Source organism: Onychomys torridus, chromosome 9 (genome assembly GCF_903995425.1).
Source record: "Onychomys torridus chromosome 9, mOncTor1.1, whole genome shotgun sequence".
Taxonomy (NCBI): Eukaryota; Metazoa; Chordata; class Mammalia; order Rodentia; family Cricetidae; genus Onychomys; species Onychomys torridus.
This window is the reverse complement of record NC_050451.1, coordinates 47,736,839-47,755,676: the sequence shown is the minus strand read 5'-3', so window position 1 is coordinate 47,755,676 and position 18,838 is coordinate 47,736,839. Positions and strand designations below refer to the sequence as shown.

The window sequence follows — 18,838 nt, the reverse complement described above, 5'->3', positions numbered from 1 at the left end:
TGCTTCTCAACCTGCGGGTCACGAGCATCAGGAAACACATATTCTGATAGTCTCAGGAATCACCAACCACAAATTTAGTTTTGTTGCTACTTCATAACTGTGATTTTGCTACTAAGCAGCGATGGTCCTTAAGACCATAAGAAACAGGTTTTCCAATGTTGCCACCCACAAGTTAAGAACTGCTGTTCTAGAGGTGGCCTACATACAGACAGCCCAACTGCAGAATGAGGGTAGTTGAGTACAGTAAAATATGGAGAACGAGGTTGTTATCCCTGAGAGTTTTCAGACTTTCCTGTTGGGAGAACTTGGAGATGCACTGGAAGTGAAGGGTAACAATGCAAAGTCATGTAAGGTGATTGATGGCTGCCCACTCACTGACAAGTGTTTCTGGAACCTTGCTATCTGGACAAATGCTCGTGGGGGAGAGAGGCCAGTCCCTAGGCAGGAACAGACCAGCAGTGTACATGCTTTCGGAGGGATCAGTAGTACCCTCATAGGAAGGCTCCCCCTGAAGCAGGGCCTCTGTACCCTTTCCAAGTGTGGAGAAGAAAGATAAGGAATTCCCAAGGGAACTGTCTCAGGGTTATCATTGCTGTGGTGAAACACCATGACCAAAGCAACTTGGGGAGGAAAGGGTTTACTTGGCTTACACTTCCATCATAGTCCATCATAAAGGAAGTCAGGACAGGAACTCAAACGGGACAGGATCCTGGAGGCAGGAGCTGCAGAGGCCATGGAGGAGTGCTGCTTACTGACTTGCTTCTCATGGCTTCCTCAGCCAGCTTTCTTATAGAATCCAGGACCACCAGGCCAGGGATGGCACCATCCACCATGGGCTGGACCCTCCCCTATCAATCACTAATGAAGAAAACGCCCTACAGACTTGCCTGCAGCCTGATCTTCTGGAGACATTTTGTCAATTGAGGTCCCCTAGCTTGGGTCAAGTTGACATAAAACTAGCCAGCACAGGAACAAATATGCAAAAGTGTTAAAGGCCAGGAGAGGGGCACACTGGATCACTGACAGCCTGGGATGCCACTGTGGTTATTCTCTTTACCAGATCCCTCACGCCTACATAGTGAAGTCATCACCTAGCTCAGTAACAAGTGTACACCAATGTTTCACCATCACAGGAAGTGCTGAGACAGACATTTCTGTCTAACCTACTCAAGTACTTCTGCAGTGGACTTCTGACAGCTCAGAAGTCCATCTTAGAATGGTGACCTGTGTTGACAAACTGTCTCTGGAAAAGGCTATGCCCATTTAAGTTTCTGTGTGTGGTGGGTAGTTTGTGTAGAGGAGAAAGCCTTACCTTTTATCTCCTTGACCCCTGGAAAGGTTAAACCCAGCTGCAGCAGTTCTTTAGGAAGCCCTCTGCAGTCTGGACCCACATCAGTCAGCCCACCAACACGACGCACCTCTTCCTCACTCGGTGACTGTCTGTACATAATGAGTAGCACTAGTACTTAACAACAGCTGGAGGAAAGTCCCCACTGTTCTGACACCCAAGTCACAGCTACAAACCATAACAGGGTCTTGGCCACTTCCTGTTTTACACTCCTCCCTTGGCATCCTCATCTCTGAAATCTCTCCCTACCCAACAGCAAGCTGAAGACTGTCCTAATTTGACTCCTTATCAGTACTCACCATTCACTCACTCACTCACCACACCCCACATCCCCAAGTACCTTATTTCTCCTTCTGAGCAAACAGACATCTCCTGTCAGCCCCTCTTCCCATGCCCTGCCATTTTCTAATCCTCTGCTCAGCTGGAGAGATCTGAAATACCTAAGTCTAGGCTGGGCTTCTTCTTGGGTCTGAACATGACCTAGGTGGCTTCATCTGCCTCACCTGGCTTTAACACCAACATGCCAACATCATCTACTTGTCCCCTCTCCAGAATTCCAGACCACCACCATCTCTACAAATACCCAAGTCATCTCTCATTCAATTGGCTAAGAGCATCACCCCCATATAAACCTTTAGCCCCCCCCCCAAAAAACAGCACCACCATTCATCTATCCTCCAAAATTTAGGTGTAAGGGTCATCTTCCCCTCACCCCTTCCTGCTCCACATCAAGGCCCACTCGATAATTCTTAGGTACATCCTGCATCCTCCAGGAACTTGCCTCTCAGCACTAATTCATTACAGTGAAGGGGCTGCTGTAGCTCTCCAGACTTGTCAAGGGCTAGCTAATACTTGGTTTTTTTCTTCCACTGTCCCTACCCAGCTTATTCTATTCCTCCAAGCTTGTTCTCCACATGGCAGTCAAAATATTGATGAGTTTTTGCCATCAAGGTAGGAAAAAAAACTATCTCCATACTCTTGCCAACCAACCTACATGACCTAGCACTTTGCAGACACTGCTTACTCCCTGTCCCCCAGTGGCAGGAGGCCATCATTCTTGGACTTCTAGTAAATTGCCAATGGGGAGGTTCATCATTACACAAAGCCTCAGTGACCTCTGCTTAGAATACTTTTCTTTTTTGGTTCTTCTGTTTTTTCTTTTTGCATGCCAAAGGGTCTTGGTGTTTAAGTTTCTGCTCCTCTGTTCCTCTCTGCAGAGCTGACACCTCACTTGGTCTGAACTTGAAGAACACAATGACACTACTGCTTTGCTTTATTTCATATAACATAAAAATCACTGTTGTGTGCTTGATTTGCTGCAGTCTGGGGATCAAACCCAGGTCTTGGGTTTTTAGGCAAGAGTTCTTCTGCTGAGGTCTAACTATGTGGTGTTGAAATTTTACTTTATGAGATCATGTACATTTTACTATAGAATTTTTGTTTCATTTTGTTTTTTTGTCAACTTGACAGAAGCTATCTATTATCTCGGAAGAGGAATCTGAATTGAGATAATGTCTCCAACTAGATGGCCCACAGACAAATTCTGCAGGGCATTTTCTTGATGATTGATGTGGGAGGGTTCAACCCATGAGGGCGGTAGGTGGTCTTGAGCTGTGTGAAAGTATCCTGGGCAAGTCATGAGGAGCAAGCCAGTAAGCAAACAGCACTTGTCCATGGCATCTGTTTCCTGCCTTGACATTCCTCAGTGATGAAGTATGACCTGGAAGAGTAAAATGAGAACTTCCTTCCCAAGTTGCTTTTGGTCGTAGTGTTTATCAGAGTAACAGACAGCAAGCTAAGACATCCCCTCTAGAATGAATGTAACTTTCATATGTGCAGGTACCTTTTCTGCCTTATCTACTGGCTTTCCTTGTCCTAAAACAGTGGCTGCAATATCATAGCCACCATGTCCTCAATAACTAGTTTGACTTTACCTGGATGAAATGCAAAAGATGAGCCACTTCATTTCATCTTATGTGGCCCCCACACTGGAGTACTCTAGTTTAACCTGAGACTCAGCCATCTAGGGCAAACGCTTCACCACTGAGCTGCCTGTCTACCCTTTCCCCCTTTCCTTTGTGGGAGCCCACAGTGACTCCAGCTTGTGGCTTGATTCCAACTTGACTCAAAGTCAGAGAGTTCAGGCTTGTGTTTGCTCCCTAAGGCTGGATAACAGAATGTTTGGCCAAAGGCATGGTTACTAGATGTTTTGCTCCTCAAGGCTGCCAAATAACAGGATGTGGTTACTAGATGGTTTGAGAATTAAAGAGGTGTTTACACTTGTTTGTTTCTTGAACCATGGTAGGAAGTCTTTTGCCCCCCTTGCCTTGAGTATAAAAAGGCTATGAGAAATAAATTTGGGGCTGCTGCAGTATTCACTGAGCCCTCCCGATTCTACCCTATGTCTCTATCTTTTCGTTTCTGTCTCTGTCTTTTCTTAATCTCACTCCCCTGTTCAGGTGCTGTTTGACAGGTCGGCTGGTCCCGACACTCCTTTCCAACCAGGATCTTGTTAAGATGCTTATATTGGCCTTGAATCTGCAATCCTCCAACTTCAGCCTCTTGAATAGCTGGGACTGTAGGTGTGCACCACCATACTGGGCTGAGGGAATCTAAATTGTAACCCTTTAATTTACGGTGACTAGTTTACTTCCTGTCTTTCTTCACCTTTAACATCTTCAAGTTTTACTCATCCTTGTAAAAACCAGAACCACCAGTTCTTATGCTTTTCCTTTGGGGCTTCTGTTGCTGGTGTTTCTTGGATAGCCCTCCTTTGCTTTGCTATAATGCCATTAATATTGCTATAATGCCATTATAATGCTTTAACCACTGCAGAACTGATGGCAAGTGTATTGTAAGGCGGCAGTCTCATGGTTTTCCCTCTACATGAAGCTACACTGTTCCCTCACAGTTAGCCACTCTTGTATGCTCTGGTTTAGAATTCTATCTCTATCTTAATCTTGTTTTCATCTACATTTGAATTTTCCTTATGTGCTTGTTTGTGCTTACCTGGGATACTGTGAAGGCTGTCTCTTGCTTTATGGAGTAGCCTCATTGTGCTTGGACCTCATTTATCTAGAGGATGGTGCCAATCAGCCTCGGTCATGGCTAGGTCACCCCTCATCACAGCAGAAAAACTAGCACTGCTCAAAAAGGCTTCCTGGAGGCACACAATGCCAAACTATTTTTACATCACCTTCACATAAAACCCGATAGGGAGATAAAAACAAAGGATCAAGAAAAATATTGTACTGTTGTGTTTTTGTTTGGTTTCTACAAATTTGAAACAGGTTCCCTTTATTTCATATTATCCCCGATAGTAACTCTGTAGAACAGTTACACCACCCCAGGGAGACATGCCTAAGAGGAAGTCACAGTAAGTGCCAGCTGAGGTCACACATCTCAGTGGCACAAGCAGGAGCTTCTCTGGCCTCAGGTTCTAGGTCCCCTAGCCAGCTCCCTGCCTAGGTAGGGAAGCCTGCCAGTTTTGCTCTTTAGAAATCTCTATTCAAATGGAAAGATTGTTTTTGGAAGCCAGCTATGTCTTTACATTTACATAGACCATGATGCAACTCTGTATGCCAGGCCTTCTATTCCAGTTGGTTGCAGTTTTGCTGAAACTTCCAAGTGGGTTGGCAAATGTAAGTCACATTTAGTGTGGGTATGGAGGCTGGGATATACCAGTGGTAGCCGGGGTAAAAATGCAGGGCTGCTGACTTAAATGACATTTAATGACACCCTTACTTCTTATCAAAGGAACAGGTGCTTACCCAGTATGATCTGTTCTTCTATAGAGATGCACACGTTGTACTAAAGGAGGAGCCACCGTGGGATGTGATTTACCATCCTGTTCCAAGAATTACCACTTTTTCTGTGCCAAAGAGGACAACGCAGTTTTACAAGTTGATGGAATTGAAGGAACTTACAAGTAATTAAGCAGTTTTAAAACTACATGGTGGAGGGGGTGTGTGGGTGGATAAGGAATGGCTGGATTGCGACACACTTCTAAAGCTTAACTTATTCAAGTGGTTTCCACACGAGAACAGGATTTCCAGGACACCCACCAGGAACTCCATTTCACGACATTTCTACACGACAGGGAAAAAAACCACTCAAGGTTTTGTCTGACTCTAACTAAAGGTCACCAAGAAGCAGGAGCCAGTTCAGGCCTGTTCCTCGGCAGCAGGAAGAGACCTCCTTTCACTTCCTCCACAGGCTGGGGGGTGTGTTTCTACACTCCCACCTGGTGAGGATGAGTTCTCTTCCTCCAGTGTTGGACCCAGATCCGGAACTCAGGTTCAGACCTGATGACAAGCCCCTTTACCTGCCGGTCTTCTCACCAGGCCCGGGTTTGTTAGTTCTTCAAGTTCCGTCCAGTTTTGCACTGCACTTTTAGTATTTGGTTTGCTGTGAAACTTGGAACTTCACTTCGATTAGTTTCTTTCACAAAGAACTCACTTTATATCACAGTAGTCTTTAAACACGCAATCCAATCAAAGGGACTGAGGTCCCTGTTGTATCTAGCTTGTTTTTGAGACAGCATAGACCAGGCTGTCTTGAACTCCCAGAGACACTGTAAGGTTTTTTTTTTTTTTTTTTTTTTAAACTATATGACCATACTGGAAATAATTAACTCAATTAAAAACAAACTTTTTAATTGTTTCCACAAGGAACAGGTGGGCTTCTCTGCAGTTTAAAGTTTAATTTAAACATTGAGATATGTAGAATGCCTGAGGTACCTGCCAAGGGACTAAGGGACTAAGAGCATGAACTTGAGAGGAGGTGTCCCCAGCTTAGGGGAGGAGTGCAGAAAGGCCACTGTGAACACGCCCACATGGGAGGGGCGGAGGCAGGAGGAAAGGAAGGGCTTTTCCTTGACTTGAAATTTGCTGACGCTGGGGATGGGGAGGGCATTGGGAGGAGGGTCTGTCCTAGTATTTTCTGTACTTTTTTCGTTTAAAACTCTTACAGCCAAACATGGCAGTACATGCCTAAAGTCAAAGCACGAGAGGTGGGGGCACAAGTTCAAAGTCAGACTAGGATTTGAGACTAAATGAAAAATGCGCAGAAGTACCAGGTCTAAAGGAGACCACTCTGACCTGGACAACTGGGGAGGCCGCCCGGAGGGGCGCTGCTGTGAAGGGGAGGACTCGAACCCACAGCTAACACGAAGGCAAGCCTAGGGGCCGGAAGTCTCTCAGAGCTCCCTCACCTCAGCTCTCCAGCCCGCTATGCGTCCTCCCTCTCCGAGGATGCCCAGAAGGCAGGCTTCAGTCTTCTCCAGATGAGTGCACGTGCTTCAGTATTACTTTTGAGGAGCAGCAACAATCTGGGTAGTCAGACTGTCGCTTGAAAATCTTAGACCTTAGTCCCTTAGGCGCCTCTCTTCACAGCGTAGGAACAAGGACTGCTCAGAATACGGACTCAGTATCCACGCCCTCAGACAAGAGTTCCCTCCCTTTCTAATGCTCACAGGGCACGATATTGGCCAGTCTCACCCACACTTGATGTAGGTTAATAATTTTACACAGACTTACATGCATTCTTTTAAAAAATAAATACTTTCACCGGTGTCGTGGTGTGCACCTTTAATCCCAGCATTGGGGAGGCAGAAGCAGGCGGATCTCTACAAATGAAAAGATTCAACGATTCTTTGAAATTCTGTATTTTTAGATTATTTTGCCAACAACATGCTCCAGAACTACCAGGGACCAGTCGAAGTGGTAAGTTTCTAAAGTGGGTTTAAGAAAAGTTAATTACTTAGGTAAACCATGAAATAATCTAATTTCTTCTCAATTGTAATTTTATATGTACACCTGTTTGTATGGAGACCTTAGGTTACAGAGGGCTGTGAGCCACCATGTAGGTGCTAGGGACCAAACCTGGGTCCTCTAAAAGAGCAGCGAGTGCTTTTAATCACTGAGCCATAGTCGTTATACTCACTGGAAAGTACCAATAAAGAGTTGCTTGCCCTCACTGTATATGGACAGGGAATGATAGTAATGTGTGTATGTAGATACACATATATGCACACACACTCACACAGAGAGAGAGACAGACAGACAGACAGACACAGACTGTCTCTGTGTAGCCCTGGGTGTCTTGGAAATTGCCCGTAGACAAGGCTGGCTCTGAACCCAGAGATTCTCCTGCCTCTGCCTCCCAAGTGCTAGGATTAAAAGTGTGTCAGTCTTTGGCTTTATACACTCAAGATTTAAGTGGTTTCTATTTTAGCTGAGAGCCCATGCTTGCAGAAAGGGAGAGGAAAGAAGAAGTGCCTCCCAGCAGGCTCCCTTGAACAGGTAATTTGACTTATAGATCTAATTTCTTCACATAAAGCCCTTAGTTAAAATTCTGAATGTCAGAGGTTCACACTTTTCAAATCAGTGGAGGAGTTGGTATTTGCACCATCCTCCATGTGTGTTCTTTCTCTCCCTAGATGAAGCTGAACGCTAGTCTTAGGGTGGCATCTTGGGGAAGAATCCTGACATGTTAGAAGTATACTGAGATTAATAAGAAGCTAGACGCTCAGGAGATGGCATCATTCCCTCAGCTTCTACCAAGCATCCCTTGGCACGTTAGTGAAAACATCTGACCTTACAGGCTACTTGGTCCTAAACAGGCCGAGAGTACAGAGAAGCATTTGCTCATAACCAAGTGTTTCCCAGCTGCATGTCCACATCTGACCTAATTTCAACTATTTGAGAGTACCATTTGGATCCAGGAGTTTACCGAGACTAAACTCAAAAAAAAAAAAAAAAGTTTGTCTAATACAGTTTTTTTTTTTTTTTTGTTACATTTGGTTAATTCATTTAATTGTATAGCAAAACATTTTTAAGTGGTATTCAAGGTCAATATGAAAAGTCAACATACTCTGGTTTTCTCTTCTAGCCACCAAAGAAGTTGGGCAGACTCAAAAGACATAGGACAGAAGAGCCCCGCAGCCACAAAGGTCTGTTTTCAGTGATGGCTGTACATACATGGTGGCCTCCAAGGCTTTATAAAAATGTTGACCCATCTATTCATGCTGGTGTCATGCTCTGATCTTTATTCTTCTGGACTTTTGGTACCTAATAGGAACGGAAGTCTTTATTTTGTTATACCTATGCACTCTATTAGAACTCCTGCCATATAAAATGATTGGAGTAGGAATGGCCTGCTTCTTCTCAGCCAAGGAGACACAATTACTAGGAAAGGTGGGTTTGCCTGAGGCCAGCATCCAGCAGTGTGCTACCACTCACAATGACAGGTGGCTTTTGTTCTCTAAGAAGGGAATGTCCTTACAACACAGCATCTATGACAAAAAAGAGGGGCTGTCACCTCAAGCACTGGAAGGTAAATTTTACAAAATCACATTAATTCATACAGTTACTATAAGCAGAGAAAAGTTTTTATTCTTTGTACCATTTGCTATTTGAGTTTCAGGAAAATCAGACAATTCTGCTCACCCGTCAATGGTAGTGTATAATCACCAATCACAAGAGCTGTCCTAGGACCATTTCCTTCTAACGATGCATTCTCTGTTCTTAGATGCAATTGCCAAAGTTCCTTTTCTTAAGAAATGCAAGGAAGCAGGACTTCTTAATGAATTATTTGAAGGGATACTAGAAAAACTTGATTCAATTCAAGGGAAACTCCTGAGTGAGACTGCTTCAGAATCAGGTACTGAATCGGCTAAATGTAACCAAATACTAGAAAGCACAACATTTTCCTTCCATGCTTTTTTCCTCCCTTCTTTAGCCCATTCTTTACTAACACTCATTATGGAGAGATTACTCAGTGGTCAAGAGCACTTGCTATTCTTGGAGTGGACGTGAGATCAGCTCCAAGCATCTACATGGTGGCTCAAACCATAACTCCAGTTTGATGGGAATCTAAGTTTGAGGGGAATCTAACACCTTCTTTTATCCTGTACAATTTCTGGGCATGCACATGGTACCCATATGTACATGCAGGCAAAATACTTATACACAAAATAATAAGTAAGTCTAAAAAATATTAAGTTATTATTGCCAGATCTACTGTTGACAATAAATCAACAAGATATGGAAGTCACATTCTCTAGTTGGTAGCAAAAATGCACTGAGGCGTGGTAGGCTGTTTCCCAGAGGCACACACAGCGAATGGGTATATTCACTGAAGCTGTGTTGTGTTTGTCTGCCTGGTTTTGCTGTTGCTGCAGCTGATTTTTAAGATGTACTTTTACTTTTTTTTTTTTTTTTTTTTTTTTTTGAGACAGGGTTTCTCTGTAGCTTTGGAGCCTGTCTTGGACTAGCTCTGTAGACCAGGCTGGCCTCGAACTCACAGAGATCTACCTGCCTCTGCCTCCCGAGTGCTGGGATTACAGGCGTGCGCCACCACCGCCCGGCTACTTTTACTATTTTTAATTATACATAACACACACACACACACACACACACACACACACACACGGGGGAGGCGCAAGTGCCCACAGAGGACAGAACTGTCTGAGACCCTGGAGCCAGCATTACAGGCAGTCAGTCATAAGCCACCCAACATGGGTGCTGGGAAGCAGCCTCTAGGCTATAATTTTGATGTGCCTCAAATTCTATTCCTTAATAAATCAAGGGTTTTAAAAAATTATTAAGGGCCAGGAGCGACAGACAGCTCAGTGAAGAGCACATTCTGTTCTTGCAGAGGACCTGGGTTCGGTTCCCAGCACCATGTCTGGCAGCTCCTGGGGACCTGACATTTTATGGACCCTGAGGACACTACACCCATGTTCTCTCTCTCTTTCACACATATACTTAAAGCACCTGCCACAGCACACACGAGGAGGTCGGAGGACAAGGAGTCGGTTCTACTTCGACCATGTGGGTTCTGGGGATGACTTACGTCATCAGGTGGTAGCAAGCACTCCTACCTGCTAAGCCATCTTGCCAGACTATGGAGAAGTTTAGATCAACTCTGTAACTGAAGTTTCTTTCTTAATGAGCTCCTAGGGAATAAAAAGGGTCACTTACAAGTATGCAAGTATTTAGTTACTGTGACCTCTTATAACCTACAGAATGAGCTAAAAGCTTTAGAGGTACTTGTTAGGGGAATCTGGACTTATTAAAATGATTTTCTGTATGCTAAACCCAAAAGATAAAACTACTACTAAACACTTCTAAGAGCTCATCTGTTACATAATTTTATTTACTTATTTTCTGGAGACCAAGAACTCTCAAATTTTTGGGTACCTTATAATCACCTGGGGGCTCCCTGAAATAAGTTCCAGCTGCACAGAAATACTGAGTTGCTGCTTCTCATGGGTTCCCCGAAGGGCCTCTACACCGCCCTGCACTCCCTGGCTGCTGACTCTTCCATATTGGGGGTTATTTTCTGTTCCTCCCCCCCCCCCGCCCCCGTATGATTCACTCCCATTAAAATTAACATAGGAAGTTGTTTTTTCCTCTAGACTATGAAGAGATTGATACTTTACTGTTTGACTCTGGATTGTTTGAAGACACATTAATAAAATTCCAGGAAGGTAGGTGATTCATAAAATAACCAACAGTGTGGTTTAGAGATATTTATGATTCAGATCAAAATGGCAGGTGACAAAACAATAAATATACTTCTAAAAGACAGTTTTTACCAGATGAAAAGAGCCCACCACAACAACAGTATGGCACACAGGAAGAAAAGCATGCAAAAACTATAGGTGCACACATGCACACATACACACATACACACATACACAGACGATAGACAGCTGACGCCATCGAAACAGCAATGATTTATAGGTGGATGGATTATAGTTCTGTGCTTTCCAGGTAGACACACAAATTCTTACATAATCAGAAAAATTGACTGACAAGGCAGGAGAAGTTTCTGATTCTAAAACTGCAGAGTCTTTGACCCATGTATAGCCAGGCACAGAGGCTTCCTGCAACCTCTCTGCCCCCAGGCAGCAAGGCATCAGTGGACCCATCCTGCAGCATGCCTCCTTCTCACTCGGAAGAAATGTCATTCTTTTCCTAAGTTTATCTTCAAAGCTCATCTCTCTCTCTCTTTTTTTAAAGATTTATTTATTTATTATGTATACAGAAAAGGGCGTCAGATCTCATTACAGATGGTTGTGAGACACTATGTGGTTGCTGGGAATTGAACTCAGGACCTCTGGAAGAGCAGCCAGTGCTCTTAACCTCTGAGCCATCTCTGCAGCCCCCAAAGCTCATCTCTTGAAGCAGAGTACTGTAATCCTAAAAACCATCAGGAGAAAAAAAAAAAAGTGAGAATAGCCAAGAGGAGGTTTTTCTTTGTTTCTGTGTTGTTTGGTTTTTAAAGAAAAAATGGTACTACCCAGGTGGGAACAGTTAGCTGGGTGCTGTGGTGCACATCTATAATCGCAGCAGTTGAAAGGGTGACTCAGGAGGATTGCCAGCCTAGGCTATACCGTGAAACCTTATCTAAGAAACACAGGAAGCATGCACTTCTTATGCCCTTTCAGTACTAAAGACTGCTATGCATGCACCTACAGACACGGTGAGGGCCAGGTCGATTCCCACAGGATTGGTCTGAACGGCTCATATGGTCACCGCAGAACACACCTGCCTACAATGTTCTTTTGCACCTATCAGTAACAGGGCAGGACAGCAGTTTTCTCTGCGGAGGAAACAGTTTGCCTGTGCCGCCTCAGTATGTACAGCCGCACTCATTTTGGTTTTCTGTTACCCATTCCTATTTGAACTCTGAAATATTCATTTTTATCAGCAGAAACATTACTTTAAAAGTTGCTTGAGCATGTCTGTTAAGAATAGCTTAAAAAAAAAAAACAGCCTTCAAAAAACTTTGTTTCTTATGGTACTTTCGTGTGTCACTTAGTATGAAAGTTACGTGTCTGGAACACATCATCATCTGACACAGTGCCATCCTGGTCTGGCTAAATTTAGCTCAGTATTTCAAGCTGACCACAGGTATGCTGTCCCCTACTGACAACTGAATTTAAAACTTCAATTGTGAAGCTTTTATACCTAACGAAAATGACCTTGGTAGGTTTCTACAAAAAAATCACACCCAAAGATGCGATGTAACAAATGTCATTAGAACCAGATGTGCTCATGAATGAGTTTCCATGGGAGAGGCTATATTCTCTAGTCTCTGAAGGAATGGATACATTCTACTCTAAAGGTATGCAAACGCATGTATGAAATGCTGGGGTTCCATCCTGAGTCAGAAAAGGAAGCCAAGCCCTGGAAAAAGCCGTTTCTGCTCATATCACCATCTTTTGAACTGATGCACAACTACCGTGGGGTGTATATATGAACTGATCTGGACTAGAGACAGTACATTACTTCTAATCAAGTGACTGCATAAGCTAAAGCCACTTTCTTTCCTTTTAAAGTAATACGGAGTAAAGCTTGTGAACATGAAGAAAGGCAGAGGATGCTGACGGGACAGCTTGAGGCACTTGGGAACTTAAAGCAAACTCTGTGCTCATTTCAAGAAAACGGAGACCTGAACTACTCCAGCTCTACTTCAGAATCCTCGGCGTCTCCCTGAGGACCCCCAGTTCAAATGCCCAGTCTACTGAGATGCAAGCAGGCTGGAAGACAGTCTGTGACAGCTACCTAGGTCCGCATCCCTCCCTGACCCGCTACTGCTGATCGCTCTTTTACACATGACTGGGTGTTTCTTGTCTCCTCTCTTCATCCTACTTTTTCCGTGCCAGTAAAAACTGCTCCTCAGGTCATCTGGGTCAGCTGAGAACAGACCCTCCCATCTGTTCTCCAAGTTCTCTTTGTTGGTGCCTTCCTACCCACCCCAGTCAGCGGCAGCAATTCCAGAGTCCTTGCATATCCTGTGGGGGAATCTTGGACCTTTCCTTTGTCTCTGCTGCCCCTCCAGTAGGTCTTATAACAGCCCCCTCACAGTATTAATAACTCCAATAGAGCAGAGCAAAAACCCATCCCTGTGGCTTGCTGTTACCCTGAGTTTCTGCTCACAACCACATTTCTAAGACTTAGCATGCTCAGTAAATGTTTGTAAAATACATTGTAATGAGTGAGTTTATTGAATACAGTTCACAGCAGCCCTCAGCGGTAACAATGTAGAATACACTGCTTTGTTTTACCGATTTGACAGGTCTTCATCAGTCTTCTTAGAAGTGTCTTTTTGGCCAGAGTTATTATTACAAGGGCATGTGTCATCTTCAAGACAAACATCATCATTTGACACTTGGTTCTTTGAATATGAGCATCATTAAGAATTTGGAATGGGGAAGAATTAAGATATTTTTCCCACCTAACAATATGCAATTCAGAGCTGTATGCCTACATTGCTCCTGCACATTGACCCTTGACTCCTTCACATTCAGTTCTGATTTCATATCATGATTCTCAGGTCCACAACAAGGCTAGCTATCAGAGCCATGTCCACAGTTTAGAATGAGTGCTCAAACATGCCTGTTAAAGAATCATTCCTGGTGCAATGCTGGTCCCAACACCAGCTTAAGTCACTTCATGAAGGGTAACCAGAAATGACTGCAATCTGACCACCCATCAGCATCAGCTGGGACACTTCTATGTTAAAGCTTCCTCTCCTGCCTAGATCCAGCTTTAACCTGCCACTCACAGTAAGTTATATGGCACAAGGGAGCACTACTTAATTGGGTTCACAACGTTGGCAAATATTGGGCAAACAGACCAAATAAGACTGCTCTCTTATTAGTGAAAAATGAGCCAAATAATCATACCCATCATTCTATATAAGAAAATGTCTGGAAGCCCAGGGTATTAGATGGCACTGTGGGAAGTAAACATTAGGGATCTTGAACACACATCCCCTTATTCAATGCTGCATTTTGTAGACCTAGGGGAAGGCTCATCAACACTGATGTTTAGCTTACGGTTTTATAGATGAGCTAAAAACAAATTTATGGTTTTTCCCTATTCTACACAAACCATCTTCAGAACAACTGTTTGTTGGGTCAACTCCATTTGGTTCCATTATTTAAAAACAAACTAACAAACAAAAAACTGGTGAGATGGTTCAGCACTTGCCACCAAGCTTGACGACCTGAGTTTAATGCCAGGAACCCACACAGAAGAACTGACTACTACAAGCTGTCCTCTGACCTCCACAAGAGTGCCACGGCACATGCACTCTTGTACAAAATTAACATTAAAAAACCCTTTATAGCACATTATAATATCCCATTATATCATTGGTTGTTAACCCGATCTCCACTTTCCCCTAATAAGTGATATGTATCACAACTGATATGGCTGCTACTTTTCATTTTTAAGTATTCCCAATTCAAATGCATTTCCCACTCTGATAATTCAACTGCACTTTAACAGAAATAAAATCTTTAGGTTGGGTGTAGTTAAGATAGTTGAGATGTTGTTGACACGTTTATAGTGGTATCTTATTTGTATTCCAATATTGCTAATTTTTAAAACTGTGATACAATATATGTAAAAAAATTTACCATTTCAATGCTTTTAAGAATATCAGCTTGTCTGTGAAGCTTTGCTAACAGTAAAATAAACTATGCTTAATTCATACAGCTGTGTGAGACTCAAATAAAATGTGAGGAGAAAAAAAAGAATATATAGTTCAGTAGCATCAAATATAGTCAAAAATTATCATTCATCCAAAAACCTCTTCCTCCTGCAAAACAGAAAGTGCCCACATAACTGCTCTGTCCTCTCCAGCCTGACAACCACCCTCTTTCTACATCTAGGAACTGGACCACATACTGCTTGCCTTTTGGTGGCTGACTTTTTTTTTTTTTCACTTAAGTTCACAAATTAATCCATGTTGTCCCAAAATGACAAGTTCCCCCTTTCTAGGCTGTATACTGCTATACTGTAAAGGGAGAAAACAACCACAAGTGTACACACTGCCTTAAGAGATTGTTTATTAATATGTCATTCAAGAAATTACATAAATGCATCCTAAATACTCGAGTATCAAACATTGTTCCAGTAAGTTCAAGGATACAGTTTAGGCTATTTTAAGAAACGTGACTTCTCTGGCTTCCATTATTACATCAGAAGAAAACATTAATTTCAAGAATAGTTTTTGTTTCCTATGATTAAAAACAAAACCAAATAGAAAAATAAAAAGATTGTATTAAAAAAAAAAACACTCAAACATTTTTAAAGGACTTGTTCTTTCAATGTCTCACACTCACTCAACCTACCAGGAAGCTGAGAAGTGTGTCCTCAGCTGTATCGGGAATTCAATGTTTTCGTCTGGTGGACTATCTATGGATATGGATTTACAGCTGAAACTTGTGCTTTTTGTGTGTGAAGGTTTTTCAAGTAAGACAATAGTAAACATACTAAAGTTACCAGCTTGAGACCCTAGGTCTACAGGACTGCGGTTAGACAGATGTCTTCTTACAACCAGTCAATTACTATGCGCTCATTGTCCTCCAAGGAAGAATGTCACTGAAGAGCCGGCTCTAACTTACCAATACACCAGGCAACAATCACCTGTGACACGATCACCAAAAGGGGGCTTGGAGTTCTGGGTTTGATTTCTGTTGCCTGTCAACAACTCCTATCGTTGGTGCCTTGCTCACCACTCTACCCTGATACACACGTTTTGAAGCACGGCTGCAACATGCCTGTAGCCTTGCCTCCTGGTTAACGTGGCTCTGAACTCAGGCTAAGTCCAAAAGGTCTTATTTAAGTGGGAAACAGAACACACTAAGGGAACACACACACATGTAAAGGAGTTCATGGAGCAGACAGCAGACAATGCCTTATTCTGAAAGCAAGCTCAATGGGTAAAGCTGGAACACCAACATTCCTACACCCAGTAATATTCACAGCCAGATCTAAAGACAAACTATGACTTGGGAAACCCTATTTCAAGGCTAACATAAGCCAAAAAGTATTCCTAACACAACTAAAGAAAAAACAAACTGGAAGGTGAAGCTTCAAATAAATCTCTGATGGAATTTGGCCCAGACCCCCACTCCCCGCAAGGGAGCATTTTATGGAGCCCTGAAAGAAGGGTGGTTTTAACAATCGAGTCACAAAGGAGCAGATACAGAGAGTTTGCCACTGTGAGCACTTACAGGGTGAGGTTGGGGTGGTGTGCACTGCAGTCTCCAATGCGACCCTAATCAAACAGTGCTGGGAATGTGTCAGGCGAAGTCCAAAGTTAGTGGCGACTGTAACTTCTAAACCAGTCTCCTTTGTGGAACAGAGCTCCTTCTACCGTGAGCATCTCACAGGTAGTTCTAGTCCTGACTCTTGAGATATCTAAAGCTTTTAGTTTTTTTTTTTTTTTTTTTTTGGCCAGGGCTGAGGACCGAACCCAGGGCCTTGCGCTTGCTAGGCAAACGCTCTACCACTGAGCTAAATTCCCAACCCCAAGCTTTTAGTTTTTATTACACTTCTTTAAAAATGGTGTGCACGTGTGTGGTCATGGAACATGCATAGCGGTCAGAGGACAACTTGTAACGTCTGCTCTCTCCACCATGGGGGTCCCAGGGACTGAACTTAAGTCATCAGGCTTAGTGATAAGAGCCTTTACCAGCCCTAGGTGTCCACATCTTAAGAGACCCTCGGCAAACCTACACATCTCTGGACTGCTGGAGTGGGTTCAGTGCATGTTCAACACTATTTCTTAGCCTCCCACAGGGCTGCTTCCCACAGGAAGGTGGCGACAGTGGCAGCTCTCAGGGAGCACAGGCAGGGCTTCTCCTCACAAGCAATGTGAAAAGGCTTGTTGCCAAAGGCCCAGGGACATCTCACCAACTTCCTTAATCCAAGTTCAAAAGATCCTCTCATCAAAATTAAAAAAACAAAAGCAACCAAGCTTTCACCTTTCACAACATTCAGCCCAATGTAAGAAAATCACATTTAAAGTATACATATCTAGAAACAAGAGTTGTGAAAAACAGGCTCATAAAAAGCAAACATCCTTCATATATATTCCTAGAGAGCACTGTCTTTGATGTGACAAAGGCAACCTGGTGGGGTTTTACCTGCAGAATCCCATCACCCACAGTGCCCCAAAGCACTCACACCCAGCCCAGCAGCCTCAGGCTTCAGTTCTTAAAGGCTCCACATTTACTGGCTTTAGCAATGAACTCCTTTAGCAGGGGGCCATCCATTTGCCAAAATGCCGCAGTCTGTGTAACTTCTGTCAAATGATTGATGCAAAACTTAAAGCAGAATTCTTCTAAATCCTGGACATACACAACAAAAATAAGAACAGGAAGAGGCCTTTGTTTATTAACTGGGAACTGTTTCTTGGCAAATCCCCTCAGCCCAACTCTTTTGCCCTTCCCAGAAGAGGTACTTGAGACTAGCTGCCGCGAACCAGACAAGCAAGATGACTACATGTCATCAGAAAACCACCTGCCATCTGCCCACAAAAGTAAAAGCATGGTTTCTTTAACTCAGGTCTCTCTCTCTCTCTCTCTCTCTCTCTCTCTCTCTCTCTCTCTCTCTCTCTCTCTCTCACACACACACACACACACACACACACTCATCAGAAGCCTCCTACAGCACAAGTATCTCAAGACACTGTACAAAGCCCAATGCTACTTAAGTCGGTACATGTTTTGTTACATTTAAGAAACCAGAAAAGAATTTGGATGTGGATTAGTTTAAAGAACAGAAGACTTTAGGAAATAGATGAAAATTTGTAGTCTACCTAAAATGATATTTAAAAAGAAAATCTCCAAAACTTTACTTTCATGGTCTAATAAAAATGAATTCATTTTTAAAGTCTCACATAGTATATGTCTTCCAGCACGCTATTAATAAGCTCGCAGTCAACCCCAGACAAGTATATTTACAGAGTTCTCAGGAGGATGAATGAGTCATCAGCTACCAACATTAAGCAGTAAAGCACCATACAGAAATGGTATCTATGCTAATGCATCCATTCACTCCTGAAAGCCCCCAGTAATGCCTGCTAAGTCAGAAGTGCAAACATACACTTATCATACAAATTGGTATGTATATAAAGAGCATTCCAACACATTAAAGCAAACAACACTAAAAAAAAAAAAAAAAAAAAAAAAAAAAAGCCTTTTTATCAAAACAGCTTGATTTTTTGTATTGGGCTAGCTGGTAAGTTGTGAGAAAACTCTAAACTGAAGGGTCTTGATTTCCTGTTTCTAGCTGCCCTGATATAAGAATTCTAGACAGTACAGAGAAGACTCCAGCAAGCGGAGCAGGGAAACCGAGTTCCTCTTCCTGCACCTAGGCATACTTCTATGAACATCTGAACTTCCTTACTATTGGATTCTGTCCCAGACCGAAAAACATCCTACTTCAAGAAACTCACCCAGGTGAATAGCCGCTAAGAAAGAAGCCACAGCTAATCTGTCTCAGTCAGCTACTGCTCAAGTTTTATTTTCCAGAAAACTCAAAGGGCACTTACAGTGTTAGCACATCTATGGATCCAGGTTTGTTTATTTTGTTCAGTGTCAGATTTTCTGTAGTTAGCAGGGAACAACAAATTTCAAATGACTATTTTGAAAAAATATTCCAAAATTAAAAAAATAAC

At 43.0% G+C, this 18,838-nt stretch overlaps 2 protein-coding genes across 4 annotated transcripts in view; one reads left to right on the top strand and one right to left on the bottom strand.

The window, feature by feature from the left end:
• The window catches only part of Setdb2 (SET domain bifurcated histone lysine methyltransferase 2), a 67,742-nt gene extending 52,896 nt beyond the window's left edge, over positions 1-14,846 (top strand). Inside the window, exons 15-21 of the mRNA XM_036199786.1 lie at positions 5,143-5,276; positions 7,022-7,071; positions 7,583-7,650; positions 8,240-8,300; positions 8,879-9,010; positions 10,770-10,841; positions 12,699-14,846. Coding sequence (XP_036055679.1) covers positions 5,143-5,276; positions 7,022-7,071; positions 7,583-7,650; positions 8,240-8,300; positions 8,879-9,010; positions 10,770-10,841; positions 12,699-12,856 — 675 coding nt within the window. The 3' untranslated portion in view covers positions 12,857-14,846. The remainder of the gene's footprint in view (positions 1-5,142; positions 5,277-7,021; positions 7,072-7,582; positions 7,651-8,239; positions 8,301-8,878; positions 9,011-10,769; positions 10,842-12,698) is intronic.
• A 1,810-nt stretch (positions 14,847-16,656) lies between these two features.
• The window catches only part of Rcbtb1 (RCC1 and BTB domain containing protein 1), a 36,629-nt gene continuing 34,447 nt past the window's right edge, over positions 16,657-18,838 (bottom strand). For all 3 annotated transcript variants that reach the window (XM_036199780.1, XM_036199779.1, XM_036199782.1), the window contains exon 13: positions 16,657-17,507. In XM_036199780.1, the coding sequence (XP_036055673.1) occupies positions 17,367-17,507 (141 nt within the window). In that variant the 3' untranslated portion in view covers positions 16,657-17,366. The remainder of the gene's footprint in view (positions 17,508-18,838) is intronic.